Raw genomic sequence first — 16,409 nt, 5'->3', positions numbered from 1 at the left:
AAACAATTCGAGACGCCTCTCAACTCGACGTCCGATAAAGTACAGTTTTACCTGGTATTAAAAAAGTATCATGCATTTTATTTTGTGTAGATTTATAATCTCGCAAACATATTTTTTGAGGTCCGACACGATTTTTTTATTAGTGATAAATACTTAGGTGTCACAAATAACAAATATTTAATTATCATTAAAATTCAAATTCAAAATTCATCGACCATGATGTATCGATAAATCTTATAATTATCGACTTAAATTATCGACGCGTTTTCGCACTATCGGTGTTTATGTTGCCGTTGAATACAGACACGTTGTCTATGTGTGAGTTTGATTCAAGTTTTGTACTTTGTGTGCTGGTGTTTGATTATTTTGTCGTGTGCGTGTGTAGCGACGTAATCTCAAAATACGTTTGTGTTAACACTATTTGTATGTGTTGACTCGTTCCCCCCGCAGAAAATTACAGACATTTTGGCTATGAGAGATTTGCGCGTGTCATCTCCGGTTGGTTTAATGCTCTAAGAGTTTAAACATCAGAATAACACAACAATTTACCGCGGGAATATATAACTCATTCCCACAGTAAAAAAATAAATTGCTTCAAACAAAACAAATCTATGAAACAAATAAACATTTATTTTTAAGCTATTGCATAGCTTCTATCGGGAGCCTTGAGCGCGGGGACCGAATCGACATCGAAACTTGTGGCATAGCGTCTCTGCAAAGCACTTTCCTTTTCTTCCCGTCTGATTCGAAATGTTTTGAACAAAGCCGAAAATGTTTTGAAGGCTTCCAATTTTCCCTGTGCCTAACCCAAACATAGTGAAAAAACGATCCGTTTGATAGCGTTCTTGTATCCAGCTTGTCTCTTTCTAACTAGGTGACCATGGCTTAAAAATTAAGGGACAAAAGCGAGTCAGATAATGTCCAGTACATATTACATTGATGATACTCTACTTGATATAATGTATGCAAAAATAAACTAAAACCATGACTAAAACACTCACTCTATCCGGTTTTTGGTGGAGCACAGTCTAGTTAAATCGCCTTTGGTGATTGTGGCTAGTGTGTACAGTCACAATATGTACAGTGGTGGTAGCGGTTGAGGGCGGTAGTCATCAAGTAGTCATGGATACTCAAGGTCAAGTCAACACTGACAATTATAAATATTAATGTCAACGTCAAATGTGGTTGTGGTTCATTCATTTCTGTAATTTCTGTACCTACCTAGGTGTATATTATCAATATTAAATTAAATATTGTCAAATTTATGAAAAAAATAATAAACTAACAAGAGATTACCAAAATGCCAATGCTAGATGGGAAAGAAATTGAAATATTTTTTGTAAGTATTCGAAATTTATACTTAAATCTGAAACGAAACTTACGGTTTTGATAATAGTTACATGCAGAAATACGATTTCGACTAGTACGCAATTTTTTCTAACTTGCCAATCGAAAAAGTCTAATAGGCTGTAGCATAGGCAGTATTGAATGTAACTATCTAGTTCGAAATTTACCCCTATTCATAACAATTTGGTTAAAACTTAAAGTAGCATCTACAATTATTAACCTAAGATTGTAATTGTCACTTAAATAAAGCATAAAATAAATAATGAAAAACATTTTCAATTTTACAGAGTGAAGAAGATCTTCCTTACGAAGAGGAAATTTTAAGAAATCCCTTTTCTGTAAAGCATTGGCTCCGGTATATTGAACATAAGAAAGCTGCCCCAAAACAAGAAATAAACCTCATTTATGAAAGAGCATTAAAGGAACTACCTGGTTCATTTAAATTATGGTACAATTACTTAAAATTGAGAAGAAGTCAAATTAGAGGAAAATGTATAACAGACCCAGCATATGAAGATGTTAATAATTGTTTTGAAAGATCTCTAGTGTTCATGCATAAAATGCCAAGAATATGGATGGACTACTGTAGTTTCTTAACTGATCAATGTAAGATTACCACAACAAGAAAGGCTTTAGATAGTGCATTAAGAGCATTACCTATTACTCAACATCACAGAATTTGGCCCCTTTATCTAAGTTTTTTAAAAAAACATGACATTCCAGAAACAGCAGTTCGTGTTTTTCGTAGGTATCTTAAGTTATGCCCTGAAGACACTGAAGAATACATTGATTATCTCATTTCAATTGATAAATTAGATGAAGCTGCTGTCAAACTGGCTCAAATTGTTAACAATGAGAATTTCCAGTCAAAGCATGGTAAATCAAACCATCAACTGTGGAATGAGTTGTGTGAACTTATTTCTAAAAATCCTGATAAAATTCATACTTTGAATGTTGATGCCATTATCAGAGGAGGCCTTCGACGCTACACCGATCAGTTAGGTCACTTATGGAATTCTTTGGCAGATTATTATGTAAGAAGTGGTTTATTTGAAAGAGCTAGAGATATATATGAAGAAGCTATCCAAACCGTAACAACAGTTCGTGATTTTACTCAAGTTTTTGATGCATATGCACAATTTGAAGAACTAAGTTTAAGCAAAAAAATGGAGGAGGTTGCCAAAAAGCCTAATCCTAGCGAAGATGAAGATATTGATTTAGAACTAAGGCTAGCTAGATTTGAGTATTTGATGGAAAGAAGATTATTACTACTGAACTCTGTACTATTAAGACAAAATCCACACAATGTAGCAGAATGGCATAAAAGAGTTAAGTTATATGATGGAAAACCCCATGAAATTATTGATACTTACACAGAAGCAGTGCAGACTGTTGATCCCAAACTAGCAGTTGGAAAATTGCATACCTTGTGGGTCGGATTTGCAAAATTTTATGAAAATAATGATCAAATTGAAGACGCAAGATTAATTTTTGAAAAGGCTACACAAGTGAGCTATGTTAAAGTAGATGATTTAGCATCTGTTTGGTGTGAATGGGCTGAAATGGAAATACGACATGAGAACTATGAAGAGGCATTGAAATTAATGCAAAAAGCTACTGTATTGCCCAGTAGAAAAGTAGCATATCATGATGAAAATGAAACAGTACAAATGCGCCTTTATAAATCTTTGAAAGTATGGTCAATGTATGCAGACTTAGAAGAAAGCTTTGGTACTTATAAGTCTTGCAAGGCTGTTTATGATCACATTATTGACCTAAAAATAGCCACCCCACAGATAATTATCAATTATGGCCTATTTCTCGAAGAACATAATTACTTTGAGGAAGCATTTAGAGCATATGAAAAGGGGATAGCACTTTTTAAATGGCCAAATGTATATGATATATGGAATACATACTTGACCAAGTTTTTAAAAAGATATGGTGGTAGTAAACTCGAAAGAGCAAGAGATCTCTTTGAGCAGTGTTTGGAACACTGTCCTCCAGAGTTTGCCAAATCTATATTTCTATTATATGCCAAGTTAGAAGAAGAACATGGTCTTGCTAGACATGCAATGTCAGTATATGAACGGGCCACTACGGCAGTCCTACCTGAACAGATGTTTGAAATGTTTAACATCTATATAAAGAAAGCTGCAGAAATTTATGGTGTTCCAAAAACGAGGCAAATATATGAAAAGGCAATTGAATCCTTATCGGAAGAAAATGCAAGAGAAATGTGCATTCGTTTTGCAGAAATGGAAACTCGCCTCGGTGAAATTGACAGAGCTAGAGCTATATACGCTCATTGCAGTCAAATGTGTGATCCTAGAATAACAGCAGAGTTTTGGAATACTTGGAAAGAATTTGAAGTAAGACATGGAAATGAGGACACTATGAGGGAGATGCTAAGAATAAAGAGAAGTGTCCAAGCAACATACAACACACAAGTGAATATGATGTCAGCACAAATGTTAAGTTCGGCAGCACAAGCGGCTGGAACAGTATCTGATTTGGCACCAGGTATGAAGGATGGAATGAGAATGTTAGAAGCTAAAGCTGCTGAAATGGCAGTTCAAAGTAAGGGTAACATACTGTTTGTTAGAGGGGAAACCCAAGGACTTAAGGAAACAGACAAAGTTGTCAATCCTGATGAAATTGACATTGATGATGAAGAGTCTGAAAATAGTGGTGAAGATGATGACACTGAAATCGCACCTGTTGAAAAAAAAGAAATCCCAGCCGCTGTATTCGGTGGCCTTATGCCTGATAAAGAGTAAATGGATTTTTTATCATCAAATAAATTAAACAATAAAATGAGTTGTTTCAATTTGTTTATCTATGTACAATTGAAGTTTATTTACAATAAGATTACAAAACAATAAATTTATTTCCAGTAATTATAAAGTAAAAACAAATTAAATTGGTAACGGTAGAGTTTTTTTGTTAAATACACAAGCATCATTCAACTTTTTATAAAAAGCTTCAGCAAAGCAAGCCACATCAACTCAAATTATTAGTTTTCATTCCAATTAAAGCATGTATATATCTTTAAATTATATACATTTTATATATAAATGTAACATTTTGACATATATTTTCATTAAAAATACATAATATTTTATCAGCAAAGTTTGAAACCTTTTGGGTGGCATATTATATTTTTTATGTATAACATTCATTGCATTGACTTTTTATATTATGACTGTTAAGCTGGGTATCGACTTCGCGCTCCTGGCGCGCGCGCCATGAATGTCCGCGCCGAGAGTGCGTTCCGCGGAGCGCGTTCCAAATAATTGAAGTATATCAACTAAGCGCGCCTGGCGCGCGTGGCAACTGTTCCAGTGTTTGACCGTTCATCATGGAAGCTAGTCGTGTACCAGCAGCAGCAGCTTTTGTAATTATACACAGCATAATAAGAAAGAAAAAACAGAAACGAAAAGTGCGTTGGTGGATAAAAGAGCTGTACCGAAAAAGAATGCACTATGGAGTGACACTTATAAGAGATATGCAGTTTGAAGTGATAGAAGACACAATAAAAAACATCACAAGAATGTCTACAGAAGATTTTGATTACTTGCATAACTTGATAGAGCTGGTTGCTGATCCATTTCACGCGGCTGGAGCGCGCGCCAATGTTCGATCTCTTGGAGCGCGAAGTCGATACTCACCTTTACATATTTTGTAAATTAGTTTACCACATGAACGAAATTAGTACAATTCATTATGAGACATAATTCACTTCAAATTATGTCTCTTGGAGGTGTGATAAAATGTAATGAATTAGAATACATATTTTGTTGTTCTGTATAATTTAATATACTAATGTCGTTATGAACACCGCCAAACATGATTAATTCACCATTTCCCTTAACTAATGAATACATGACTAACTCCTCAGGTGCCCCATTCATTTCACCTAAACGGGGACATAACCAAGACACATAATTCATAGAATTACCACTAACTACTGTTGAGATGTCCAGTACATGCATAGTTAACGTATTTCGTTTTATTTTCTTCACTGCAGGTTTTTGGGGTTCATTTGCTGGCTGTTCTTCCTGAACATTACCTGCATCTAATCTGTTCTCTAAATGTGCAATTTGTCTTTGATTGATAAGATCATTTTCAGGTGGAGCATTATTGTAAGCAGGGTCACATGCAAATGCAGCCATTCTATATTTATTAGCCTCCTGTAGCTGACGCACAATTTTCATTCCTTTATTCTGAAAAATGGAGGCAAAGTTTATGATTATTAATGTAGGAATTGTGTAGTTAAAATTAAATATAATATTAAATAACATACTGTTAAGATTCAAGATCAAATATACATATATTATTCTTTTTTTGTTTCTGAATCTGATAAAAAAATATCATATTTTGCAAAATCATTGGAACAAAATGTATGCCCAGTGAAAAGGAGTTATATTATCATTTTAACTTACAAATTTACTAAATTTTTTTAATATTAAAATAACCTATTTAAAATATAAAAAATCTCACAAACCTTGTTTTTATTTCTTCTCAGTGTTGAATCTTTCATATTAAAATCTAAGCCACCACCTGTTAATTTGGACTCTTGACTAGAACTAGCAACCATTGGCTCTGCATTGCCATTAGGTACTTGATCATTATTATTTTGATTATTGCTTGGCCCAGCCACCGGTTCTGCAGGTTGATTTATTTGCCCCTGCATCCGCATTGGTTGCCTTGGTAACACACCTCGTCTCCCATTTATGTTCTGGTCTCTATCTAAGGGCCTCTGTAGGCTTTGCTCCACTCTGACAGAAACTGGTGCTCCCTCAGGTCTACCTAAATTTGATAATCTTACAGCAGATGTAACAAGTGGCTTTGCTGTATTCCAACCATTTCTACTTCTACTTAAGCTAACAACTTTGTCTCCCACTTTGCAAGCAGGATTACACCAAATGTTAGCCGAAGCCCATTCTTTATTTTTTACAGCAATCTCTTTCCAAGTCCAAGTAGGCCCTTTCATGGTTAAAATCCAACAGTCACTATAAACAAATCTATTATAGAGAGTCTGTACTCCACCTAGCAGCATAAGCCGTTCACAATCAAGTCTAATAAGCGATTGAGCATATCTGGGTGGGGGTCTTGGTTTAGTTGTAGCTTGTTTCCTCCAATTAAATGTTACAATATCAAGTACCCACACATCATTTGAACATTGAATTTGGAAATTTTGAGCTGCTGACATAACTAATCCTCCAAATACAACCATTTCATCTCCTTTGATACATGCTGAATGTCCAGCCATTGGTGGTGGAGGATTGCTTGTATTAATGAGTATCCATTTATTTGTATTCACACAGTAAAAATGAATGTCATTGAACATTGTAACATTTTGGTAATATTGGGAAAAAGAGGGATATGTCCAACCACCAAATACAATCAACCATTCTTTATAATGTACCATGGTAGTGTATGCTTTTGGTACAGGGTATGTTCCTGTTGCTAAGGGTCGTACCCATTGCCTTTGGGATAAGTCAAACCTCCATAAATCATTAAATGATGTGGCGTTTGTTGTACATCCACCAAATATGTACATATTATTTTCTAATACACATGCTGCATGGGAGAATCTTTTGGTGATTGTAGGAACAATATACTCTGTTGATGCAATATTTTTCCATACAATGTTGAATTCGCCAACAGCTTTGATTAACTTAATTGACGTCTTACGTAAAACACCTAAAAATGTTAGTATAAAAATAATTAGTTTCTATACTTATAAATTGAACTAATAATTATGATGATATTGAAAAAAAATACTCATCATGGAAAGATGTAACAAATAAATTATAAAATACACTAACTTTGAGCACAATGACACCATCGTTTACATACAGTCATGCAGTTTTGCAAATCTTTGTATGGAGGTAAAAAACCAAGGATAAATTCAAGAACTTCATCAGGTAAATCTTCAATTCCAATTTGAAGAGTATGAAACTTAAGAGATTCATGTATTATTTCCATTTCGACAAGCATTTATAAAATAAAATGTGGTAAAAAATATGTTATGGTATGTTCTTTGTCAATCATACATGATAATTTCAATAGATGGATATTGGATAGTGGCCAAGGTAGGTTTAGGGTTTAATGTACAGCCATGCTCTAAATTTAACTGTAATTAAAATTAAATAATTATCTTTTGATATTTGTTATATTTTTTACAGTTTATCAGAGCTAAATTATAACGATTGTAATTTATGTCAATTTGACATTTGTGATTTGATAAATATGTCAACTGTCAAGTAGCCTACTCACGATTCAATTTCAGTAACAATCTGCTGACACAATCTGCAGTGAGCTGACAGATTGTGTCGTGAATAGTATAGTTGAGGGCACGTTGGGGGCGTAACCCAACATGTTGTGTATTGGATCGGCGCGGAAGCAACCCGACAAATTGTCTCAGCAGATTGTGTGCGTGTTGAAACGTGAGTATTGTGATTGCTCCAATCTCGGCTCAATCGCGCTGCGCAGTAATCGCAAAATGGCGGTTTTGAGATAAACGCGGGAAAGACATTTTTACTTACATATTTGAGGAAGATGTTTATATTTTATAGCCGTTTATACTTTATAGCCCTTGAAATCTATCAATAAAATTGGAAAAAATACAAGCTTTACAAAGATAATTATCTTATATTTCATAAATTAGTATATCCATTAATAATGCGTATTATTGCGTTGAGGTTTAGCATCAGGCCAGGCATCAACGTGACGTGCACACGTTGTGGCAAGCAATCGCGGAATGAAATTGTATCAGCAGATTGAGGGTTGGATGAATCGTGAGTAGAGAACGCTCAATCGCGACTTCAACAAATTGTGTCAGCAGATTGTGGGTTGTGTTGAACCGTGAGTAGGGCCTTTCACGTAACCTACCTACCAACTACCTACGTAAAGTTTCAATCACAGGTTTCAATCAATCCACAGTTTCAATCACAGGTTTCAATTGTGGTTTCAATCAATAGGTATTTTTAGAGCAATTTACTACCCAGTTTTCATAGATTTCTTTGTAGTATATATGTACTATACCACAGAACAGTAAAAACAATTTGTACTATACTGATGTACTCTGCTAGCTCCTAATGTATAAATTTTAAAAGTTTTCGATGTGTTCATTGTACGATGCGCATAGAGTGAGTGAACCTGGTGAACCCAGAATAAACAGGAATAAACTAATGTTGACGGTCTATCTTTTTTTTTGTAACTAAGTTCACATTCCATTGAATTTAGAGTTCGTGCATTTTTTCACACGCCGCGCTGGAGATTTAACTTTAAGCAATCGATAGTTTATTTTATAAATAATTTTCTAAAATAAACGAGTTATATAACAATATATATCAGTGTAGTATACTTTTATTTTTATAAAATAAATTGTGATAAATATATTATCTCACCTTCTGTATCTGCCATTTGGATTTGGTAGACAATATCAAATGTCAACTAATGTCAGTTTGACGACTCCGGGAAATTTAAGTAAACACGGACAGTGTGAAAATTACCTATCTTTCCAATAATGTTAATTAAATTGGAAACCGTCTATTAAATTTATTTAATATACTTTAGGACTATTTGTAACAATATATATTAGTGCATATCATGCTTGATTGTTAGACCTAACTAAAAACTAGATCTAACATCTAACCTTAATTATATATAAGGCAGAACAATTTAAGAAATTTAATAAGAAAGACATAAGTGGATTGATCGTTGTCCAAAATGCAGCATATTATACAAGCCAGCCCAATAATGGATAAAATAAAGCAATTCCAGCATGCTGTAACATTCAGGTTTCAACTTACCACTTCACAGAAGGTCATTAAATATGTTTTTCTTTTGAGAATGTACCTAATGAATGTTTTGTGAAAAGCACATCATATTTTATAATAAAATGTGTTATATACATATTGTTGTTATTTAGTTTTATTGTTTTTTTGTTTATTAAATATTTGTTTCTTAATACATTTATTTAAATATTATAAACAGGAAAGTTTAACAACATTCTTATATATTATCCAGAAATAAGGGAACCAAATATAAGTTGACAGGTGTAAATATTTTGTATTATAAAACCTAGATTGTGAAATAACCCTATACATGAAATATATACTACCCTAACAATTTTCTATTTCAAAGAATTGAAATATTTTTTATTTATATTTTCAGGTCATACTTTGGAGTATTGGTGTAGTGGGTACTAGTGCAGTGGTGGTGGGGGTACTCTCAAGGTATTTAGCAAGAAGGAGGGCAAAACCTCTTCTAAATCCCAGGATTCAAAGGGCTATTAATAAGAGATTGTCAAGAATGAGAAGTCCTAATGGAGGTAACAATATAGGGAATAGGAGGTATTGATTGTAATTTTTCTTTTATAAATATCTGATTTTCTTGTAGGGATGGGTTCAGTAGCGAGTAGCGGAGGAAGGAGCAGTCCCTTGGGCTTTAGTGAGCGACTCTCAGTGGCATCTGGATCAATTGGATCAGGTGCGGGAGATGCTGCTCCTCTATCACCACAGCAACTTGGTGTTATGGGTAAGTCTTAGTTTTATCAATGTTTATTAAAGAAAAAGAATGAGACATTAATGAAATCTAATTATAGTGACATCTCTTATTCAATAGCAAACATGTTAAATAAGTGTGCACTTGCAAATATTGAATACATACATAATTTTTATACATTATTGCTATTTGAAACTTTATAATCTTTAATACACTTTTTTCTAATATATCTAAATTTAAATTCTATGGAGGTTATTTTTTTTTATCAAGAATACAAAAGTCTAGGTGAGCTTGTATCAGATTTTTTGCAGCGCCATCTATTATTGAGTAGTCGAACCAGTTCGATAACGAAAAGCAACTAGATAGTTGTTTACTGAGATAATAGATGTCGTAAATTATAAATTTCTACTACATTATGTTGAAATTAGAGACATAATGTATAAAAATGAATAAACTGTTATGTACTTAAATATAAAAAAAATCTAAACACGACAAAATTTACTTCATAAAAATAAAAACAAAAGAATTATGGTGTAGTAACGTTATGTTCGTATTCAATGTGTATCTTCCACTTTGAAGAGGAACAGGATTTGTAGTGTCTCCTTCCTTGTGCACTGCTTCCTATTGAATAATGTAGCAATTACTCTGGCTCAGACTTGTCTCGCTTGTCTTGTCAAGGAACATTCGAGATTATCCGTTGAATATAGGTGTTGAGCTGACTCTCTATTTGAATTGAAATTTTGAATGCGGAATAATGTATGCGGGCAAATCTTAGATAGATGATGATGATGATGATATCATAGAATGATCTAAGGGGCAAATTAATGGGGAAAGGAAAGAAAACACGTACATTTTCACGAATCTTTACAAAATTGACGCAACATAGGTAATATTTATAAATAAGTAGATAGGCACATAGGTAGGTGCATATATTTCCCATCATCATCAAGATCAGAAAAGAAATATAGGTAATGTCAATCGATTAAATGAAGAAATATGTAATTTTGTAAGTACATATTTGACCATGTCGTCATTTGGATACAATTTTCTAAATCAGTCTTCCTATTAAACTTATTAAGACTTTCATAAAAAAAAACAACTTAATACGGAATTTATTAATAATAATCATACAAAGGAACTATAGGTACATAAAATTTATCTTAATTAATTTAATAACAATAATTATTAATATATATTTAATTATTGGTGTCGTCATTTATTACAATAAACTTCATTAATTTATTAGCCATAAACGTTTTGTTTTCCAAGACGTGATGCGCACGGAGACGGCCGTACGAGAAACTGCGCTGAGAAAATGCCATATAAATTTAAATGTACAGATTAACCCACAATAAATCATTTAAATACTTCTCACGTTCCTTATATGTCTTTGTGCTCATTATATTTTATCTCGTAGTCAACGGGTTTTAAATTATAATTTATAATGCGCGTAGATTATCCGTTTACAGTTTATACATTATATTATGTACTTACATTTTTAATAGAATTTTGTAATTCATATATTATGTATTTTTAAGGCACTTTATCGCATTTTGCTTCGATTTTTTTATTTTCTTAATCAAAAATATAATTTCTATCGTGTGTTGATACAACTATTACTCGTAGTAGTAAAAACACATAATATATTATAATATATTCTGTGCTATTAATATTGTAACTACAAACGTTTTATTGTGAAAAAAATATTATTAATTACTTATAATCTAAAAAGTTTTGCATTAATAAAAATTGGTTTGGCAGTTATTGTTGCTCAGGGCGTAAGCATCTTTGATTTCCGAAGTCAATTTCATAATCTACCTTTTATCTGATGTATAACAACACTTTTGACTTCTTTAACATCGAACAGCTTCATAATCATTTTGTTATTTGTACAACTACTCTTTAGGTATATTGGGTCTATTATTGAGTCAAGTGTGAATGATGAGTTACGAGATTTTAATTCGGAGGACGGAGGTCACATTGCACCTTGCGCGTCATTTTGTAGATTCATCACCGTATACTTTATATCTTACATATAAATTCAGTGCATAATATATTTAATCAACTTGATTTTAGACTACCGATAGCCCATATTTGCCCAGCGATGTTGTACCTACCAAGTGTACGTCCTATTTTCTCCCATCCACAAAAAACTCATTAAAATCGAACGAGCCGTTTTGAGAGCACTTCGAGTTGTGACGAGTTTTTTTTTAATTAATAAAGAAGGTAATAATAAATAATAATGTAACATTATCATTTATCAGTGTCAGATTAAAACGCTACAATTCTAAGGGCCGATTTTTCAATGCCCAGATAAACAGCTAGATAGACTTTATTCTTCAGTTAACAAAATATTCAATTTTTCAATAGACGAATATGACTTATCTATCGAATAACTACGTTATTTGAGGAATAAATCTATCTGCTGCTCCAACGGCCAGATAGCGTGCTATTCGACGATTAGACGTTTGAGTTGACAACTGACGCGTCAAATTTGGGATATTTTCGTATGTAATAACATAGAGCGTAGAATTTTTACAATAAAGCCTCTTTGTATAAAATAATTATCAATTAAAATCATATTGAAATTGATGTTTTTGATAGTAGATACCTACTGATGATCATGCCATTGAAAATTTGCCGGACGCTGCCTTTATGTCGTTTCCATCGTAAAATATATAAATTTTAACATAAATTTAATCAAAACTCTTTACTCGAATCAAAACAATAATCAACAATCATAGAACACAGGATAAACTTAAAATGCACTCCTGACGTGAGTCATAATGACGGTTGTTGACATATTGCAAGTTGACTCTATCCCGCTCTAACCTGACTAATTTAATATGTTTGTTTCGCCACTCCAAGAGCAGAGCTGCCAATATGGAAATATTTGGTCAGATAGTTATTCATCAAATAAATCACGATTGAAAAATAGGCGAGCCGTTATGAGTTAGATAAGCAATTGAATAAATCTATTCGAGGGGTAGTTATTAGACTGTTTATCTGGGCATTGAAAAATCGGCCCTTAATACGATAAAATCAGTAAGGTTCTTAAATTCAACGCTTAATAGTGTGGCTCGTTGGTCTAGGGGTATGATTCTCGCTTTGGGTGCGAGAGGTCCCGGGTTCAAATCCCGGACGAGCCCGGTTCTTTTTTTTATTTTAAATTTTAAATGTTATTAATTATTATCTATTATCCGTTTTTTTTATCATAAAATATTTTATATATTTGTATGCTTTCGTTTTAATATCGCTAATAATTTGATTAATTTTTTGAACTGTACGCACGGAATATTATTTAGAGATTATGTACTAGGTAATAGGCAATAGCAGATGTGTTACTCCATAGCATAAAATAACTTCAAGGTCTGTTAGAGCATTAGCATAATAACTGTTAACATTATGTAACGTTTAAAATACGATGTTTTATCGATAGCTCTTTTTATAGTCACTTCAAATTTCTAAAAATAGAATCATAATGTTCAATTACAAGGTAGTTTATTGTTGCTATTTCCCCATTTATTTAATTCTTGTTTTTTTTTCTATTAAAACGAAATAAATATTACTACGTTGCAATTTAAATTTTTAAAACATTGGTTATTAAATTTTGCACAGCGAGTTTTAGGTGCACATCGGAAAAGAACAAGCTTTCCTTGCTGCGACTAGTTTTTTATTCAAACTGTCGATAACATGACGTGATATTAATTTATATAAAAAATTATCATAAAAAAGGAAACTATCAGTAATTTCGATACCCGTCTCAACCGGCTCGTTGGTCTAGGGGTATGATTTTCGCTTAGGGTGCGAGAGGTCCCGGGTTCAAATCCCGGACGAGCCCGGAAATATTTTTTTGTTTTTCTATTCCAATGGAATGTTCTTTGCAAATAGCGATATTCTCTGATAATAATGAGAAAGGATAATCTTTGTTCTTCACTAATAATTATAAAAAAACACTTACTTTTTTATCCTTATTTTACCGTCTTTTTAATGACTTTATAATTAATTATACATAATATAGTATCTACATTCTACCAGGTTACATTGTGAGTTCGCTCTCTCTATGCTGGCTCTCGTTTTTATTTCCTAATTTTCGTATCTTCATCGCTCTCAGGTTTTGACCTGATATTATTTTAATAATTCCTACGTTCCGTTGCTTAATTAAGGTGAAAACAATTATTCACTCAAAGCTTCACTTACAAGTTGAAAACGCGAAGGGTTGTCGATTTGTTTGATTGCACCGTTTGTAAACAGACGAGGGAACTGCAGAACTTCCTGGCCCTTTCCACAGTCGTCCCTTCGTGCGCCGGGAATAATTAAAGAGCCTCTTTTGAGCTGGTCTTTGCTAAAATATGTCCTCGGGAAACTGAATGCGCCTCGTGAAAAGATACCCTACATGGCCTAGGGCATAGAATATTTTTGTATGCTCAAATCCCTGAAGCGTCGTCCCCGCAGTCAGTGTGTTACTTATGAAGGGGTCTGTTTATTTGTCGACGTTTTCAGTTCTCTTGATCCTGTTTTATCGCAGACATCCTTGTTTGTAGCAAAAATAACTGGTTCGAAGTTTTTAAATTACGATTTGCATATATGTATTAGATATTTGGCCATCTATCAAACCTTGATAATTATAGTATGTAATACCAACCTATATTTATTTCAAAAACCTGTACCGACTCTTATAATTTTGCAAAATCAATGCAATAGTCATTAATCTTGTAAGGCTCGTTTAATCTTTATTTTGTGTAAATTAACTCTGTGTGATAAATGGTCGTCTTATTTCTAATTGTAGAAAAATTATAATTGGTTCGATTATATTTTGTAATTCTCTTGCAAATAGCTAAAGGCAATAAACCTTCGCATAGCTGAGAAAATAATACAACTATTTATTTTTATTTACTGCTCCTTGTGCCGCCTTCGTCTGCGACTTGCGTGCAATTTTTATCACAATTTTAATTGCAAATAAAATATGTATCTAGCTTACACTACTTTACTGCAAATGTCCGACACAATCACACAAAAACTTATCTTATTTATTTATACCTATTTAAGTAATAACCAAAATATCTCAATACCCTATTCTAGCTTTTAAAATGACGATAATTGCATATTGATGCACTGAATTTCTTTAAATCAGGAGCGTGATTGTATCACAGAAATATAAAAATAAATTAGTGTTGATATAAAGATTTTAAGATAGATAGATAGTTTAGATACATTAATAAGAAAAATCTTTAATTTAATTAAAATTATTTTATTTGTTTAACAGTTGAATAACTAATCATTTAAAAATTTATTTTGTTATACTGAAAGAGTCTTAACTGGAACAAGTTGATTACCTAGTTATAAATTCATATTTAGCTTTAGGATAGCTTTTTGTGTAGATTTATTATGAGTTGAGGATGATTGAATTAGATTAACTTTTTATTAGTTATTAAACTTATAAACAAAATTCAAATATTTCGTTACGAGAGTTATGTATTCAGTTATTTTGAATCCGGGTTCAATGTGATGAAGACGAATCGCGTCCTGAATTTCAAATTACGTAATTTAATACTTTACAATTCGTTACTTTTGGCTTCAAAATGTATTCGTACCTAATTCTTCTTATTTTGTTGTTAGCATTACATTAAAGAAAATATTCAGTCATAACCTCGTTTCAAAGGTTTCCGTTATTGCTTTTTTATAGGCGATTAATACAAAAAAAAATTTCCTACCTTTACAAAGAAAAGTAGGTTATTTTTATGATGGAACCTTTAGATTTAGACAAATGCCATTGTCGTGATCTTTACAAGCCTGCAAGCTAGCAAGATATTTACATAAGCGATTAGATCTACTCAAGGCCATATTTGTTAGTATATATGTATTGTATGAATATATTTAATTTATTTAGAGGGCAATCAATTTTATTACACTGAAAAATTGCATTGAATGATGAATCTTGAACAAAAAATTTGGGATAAGGCAAAGCGTCCTCATCCTGTCACAAATTCCATCATAAAGCTACTCTGCTCATGAGTGGGTGATAAATGATAATACCTGATATATGTTTTTGCTTAAATATTATTTCCGCCAAGTTTCTATTGGATAATGTATAACTGACAAAATTTCAGGATACCTACTTCTTGATAAAATATTTCACCGCTTTGGATTGGAAATTGAGCAGGCCAATTTTCTTTACGAAATTTGCAGTTTTTTTTTAATAGATACAACATTGAAGATTCATAGCATTACATATAATTTTGATTCAAAACTTTAATACGAAATAAATTCAATAGCAATTTGAATGTTTCTCTTTGAACCAAAACCTACCTATGTCGAAATGTAATTTCATGTAATTTATCATTGTCCTACTTATATTATTACGATACTCGATAGCACATCTTTCTATACAAAGTTGCTAGGAACGTGACTTTTCGACGGCTTCCCTGTCTTTTTATGCGACTCTTTTACTTTATAACCATGAAATTATCATTTTGGGACTTTTTATGTTCATTTCCTCGCACTTCGTTGTGGTTGTTGGGAGGAATAGGATTATACATATTATC

The 16,409-nt window shown here is 32.6% G+C and overlaps 3 protein-coding genes and 2 non-coding genes across 5 annotated transcripts in view; 4 read left to right on the top strand and 1 right to left on the bottom strand.

The window, feature by feature from the left end:
- Positions 1 to 1,205: 1,205 nt before the first annotated feature.
- LOC123706230 (pre-mRNA-splicing factor syf1 homolog) lies at positions 1,206 to 4,164 on the top strand. The gene is made up of 2 exons (XM_045655406.1): positions 1,206 to 1,339; positions 1,635 to 4,164. Exons 1-2 carry the CDS (start codon positions 1,301 to 1,303, stop codon positions 4,125 to 4,127), a joined length of 2,532 nt encoding a protein of 843 aa, XP_045511362.1. The 5' UTR covers positions 1,206 to 1,300; the 3' UTR covers positions 4,128 to 4,164.
- Positions 4,165 to 7,581, bottom strand: LOC123706231 (F-box only protein 42). The gene is made up of 3 exons (XM_045655407.1): positions 7,182 to 7,581; positions 5,855 to 7,056; positions 4,165 to 5,573 (listed from the first exon to the last, which is right to left on the bottom strand). Exons 1-3 carry the CDS (start codon positions 7,351 to 7,353, stop codon positions 5,091 to 5,093), a joined length of 1,857 nt encoding a protein of 618 aa, XP_045511363.1. The 5' UTR covers positions 7,354 to 7,581; the 3' UTR covers positions 4,165 to 5,090.
- A 1,252-nt stretch (positions 7,582 to 8,833) lies between these two features.
- Positions 8,834 to 16,409, top strand: part of LOC123706227 (mitoguardin) — a 45,947-nt gene continuing 38,371 nt past the window's right edge. Inside the window, exons 1-3 of the mRNA XM_045655402.1 lie at positions 8,834 to 9,183; positions 9,535 to 9,691; positions 9,760 to 9,897. Of these exons, the coding sequence (XP_045511358.1) occupies positions 9,088 to 9,183; positions 9,535 to 9,691; positions 9,760 to 9,897 (391 nt within the window). The 5' untranslated portion in view covers positions 8,834 to 9,087. The remainder of the gene's footprint in view (positions 9,184 to 9,534; positions 9,692 to 9,759; positions 9,898 to 16,409) is intronic.
- Trnap-ugg lies at positions 12,942 to 13,013 on the top strand. Its single transcript has one exon. It is a non-coding gene; the product is annotated as a tRNA-Pro (tRNA).
- Positions 13,634 to 13,705, top strand: Trnap-agg. Its single transcript has one exon. It is a non-coding gene; the product is annotated as a tRNA-Pro (tRNA).

Source organism: Colias croceus, chromosome 3, assembly GCF_905220415.1.
Source record: "Colias croceus chromosome 3, ilColCroc2.1".
NCBI classification, from domain to species: Eukaryota; Metazoa; Arthropoda; class Insecta; order Lepidoptera; family Pieridae; genus Colias; species Colias croceus.
This window is presented reverse-complemented; position numbering and strand designations above follow the sequence as displayed.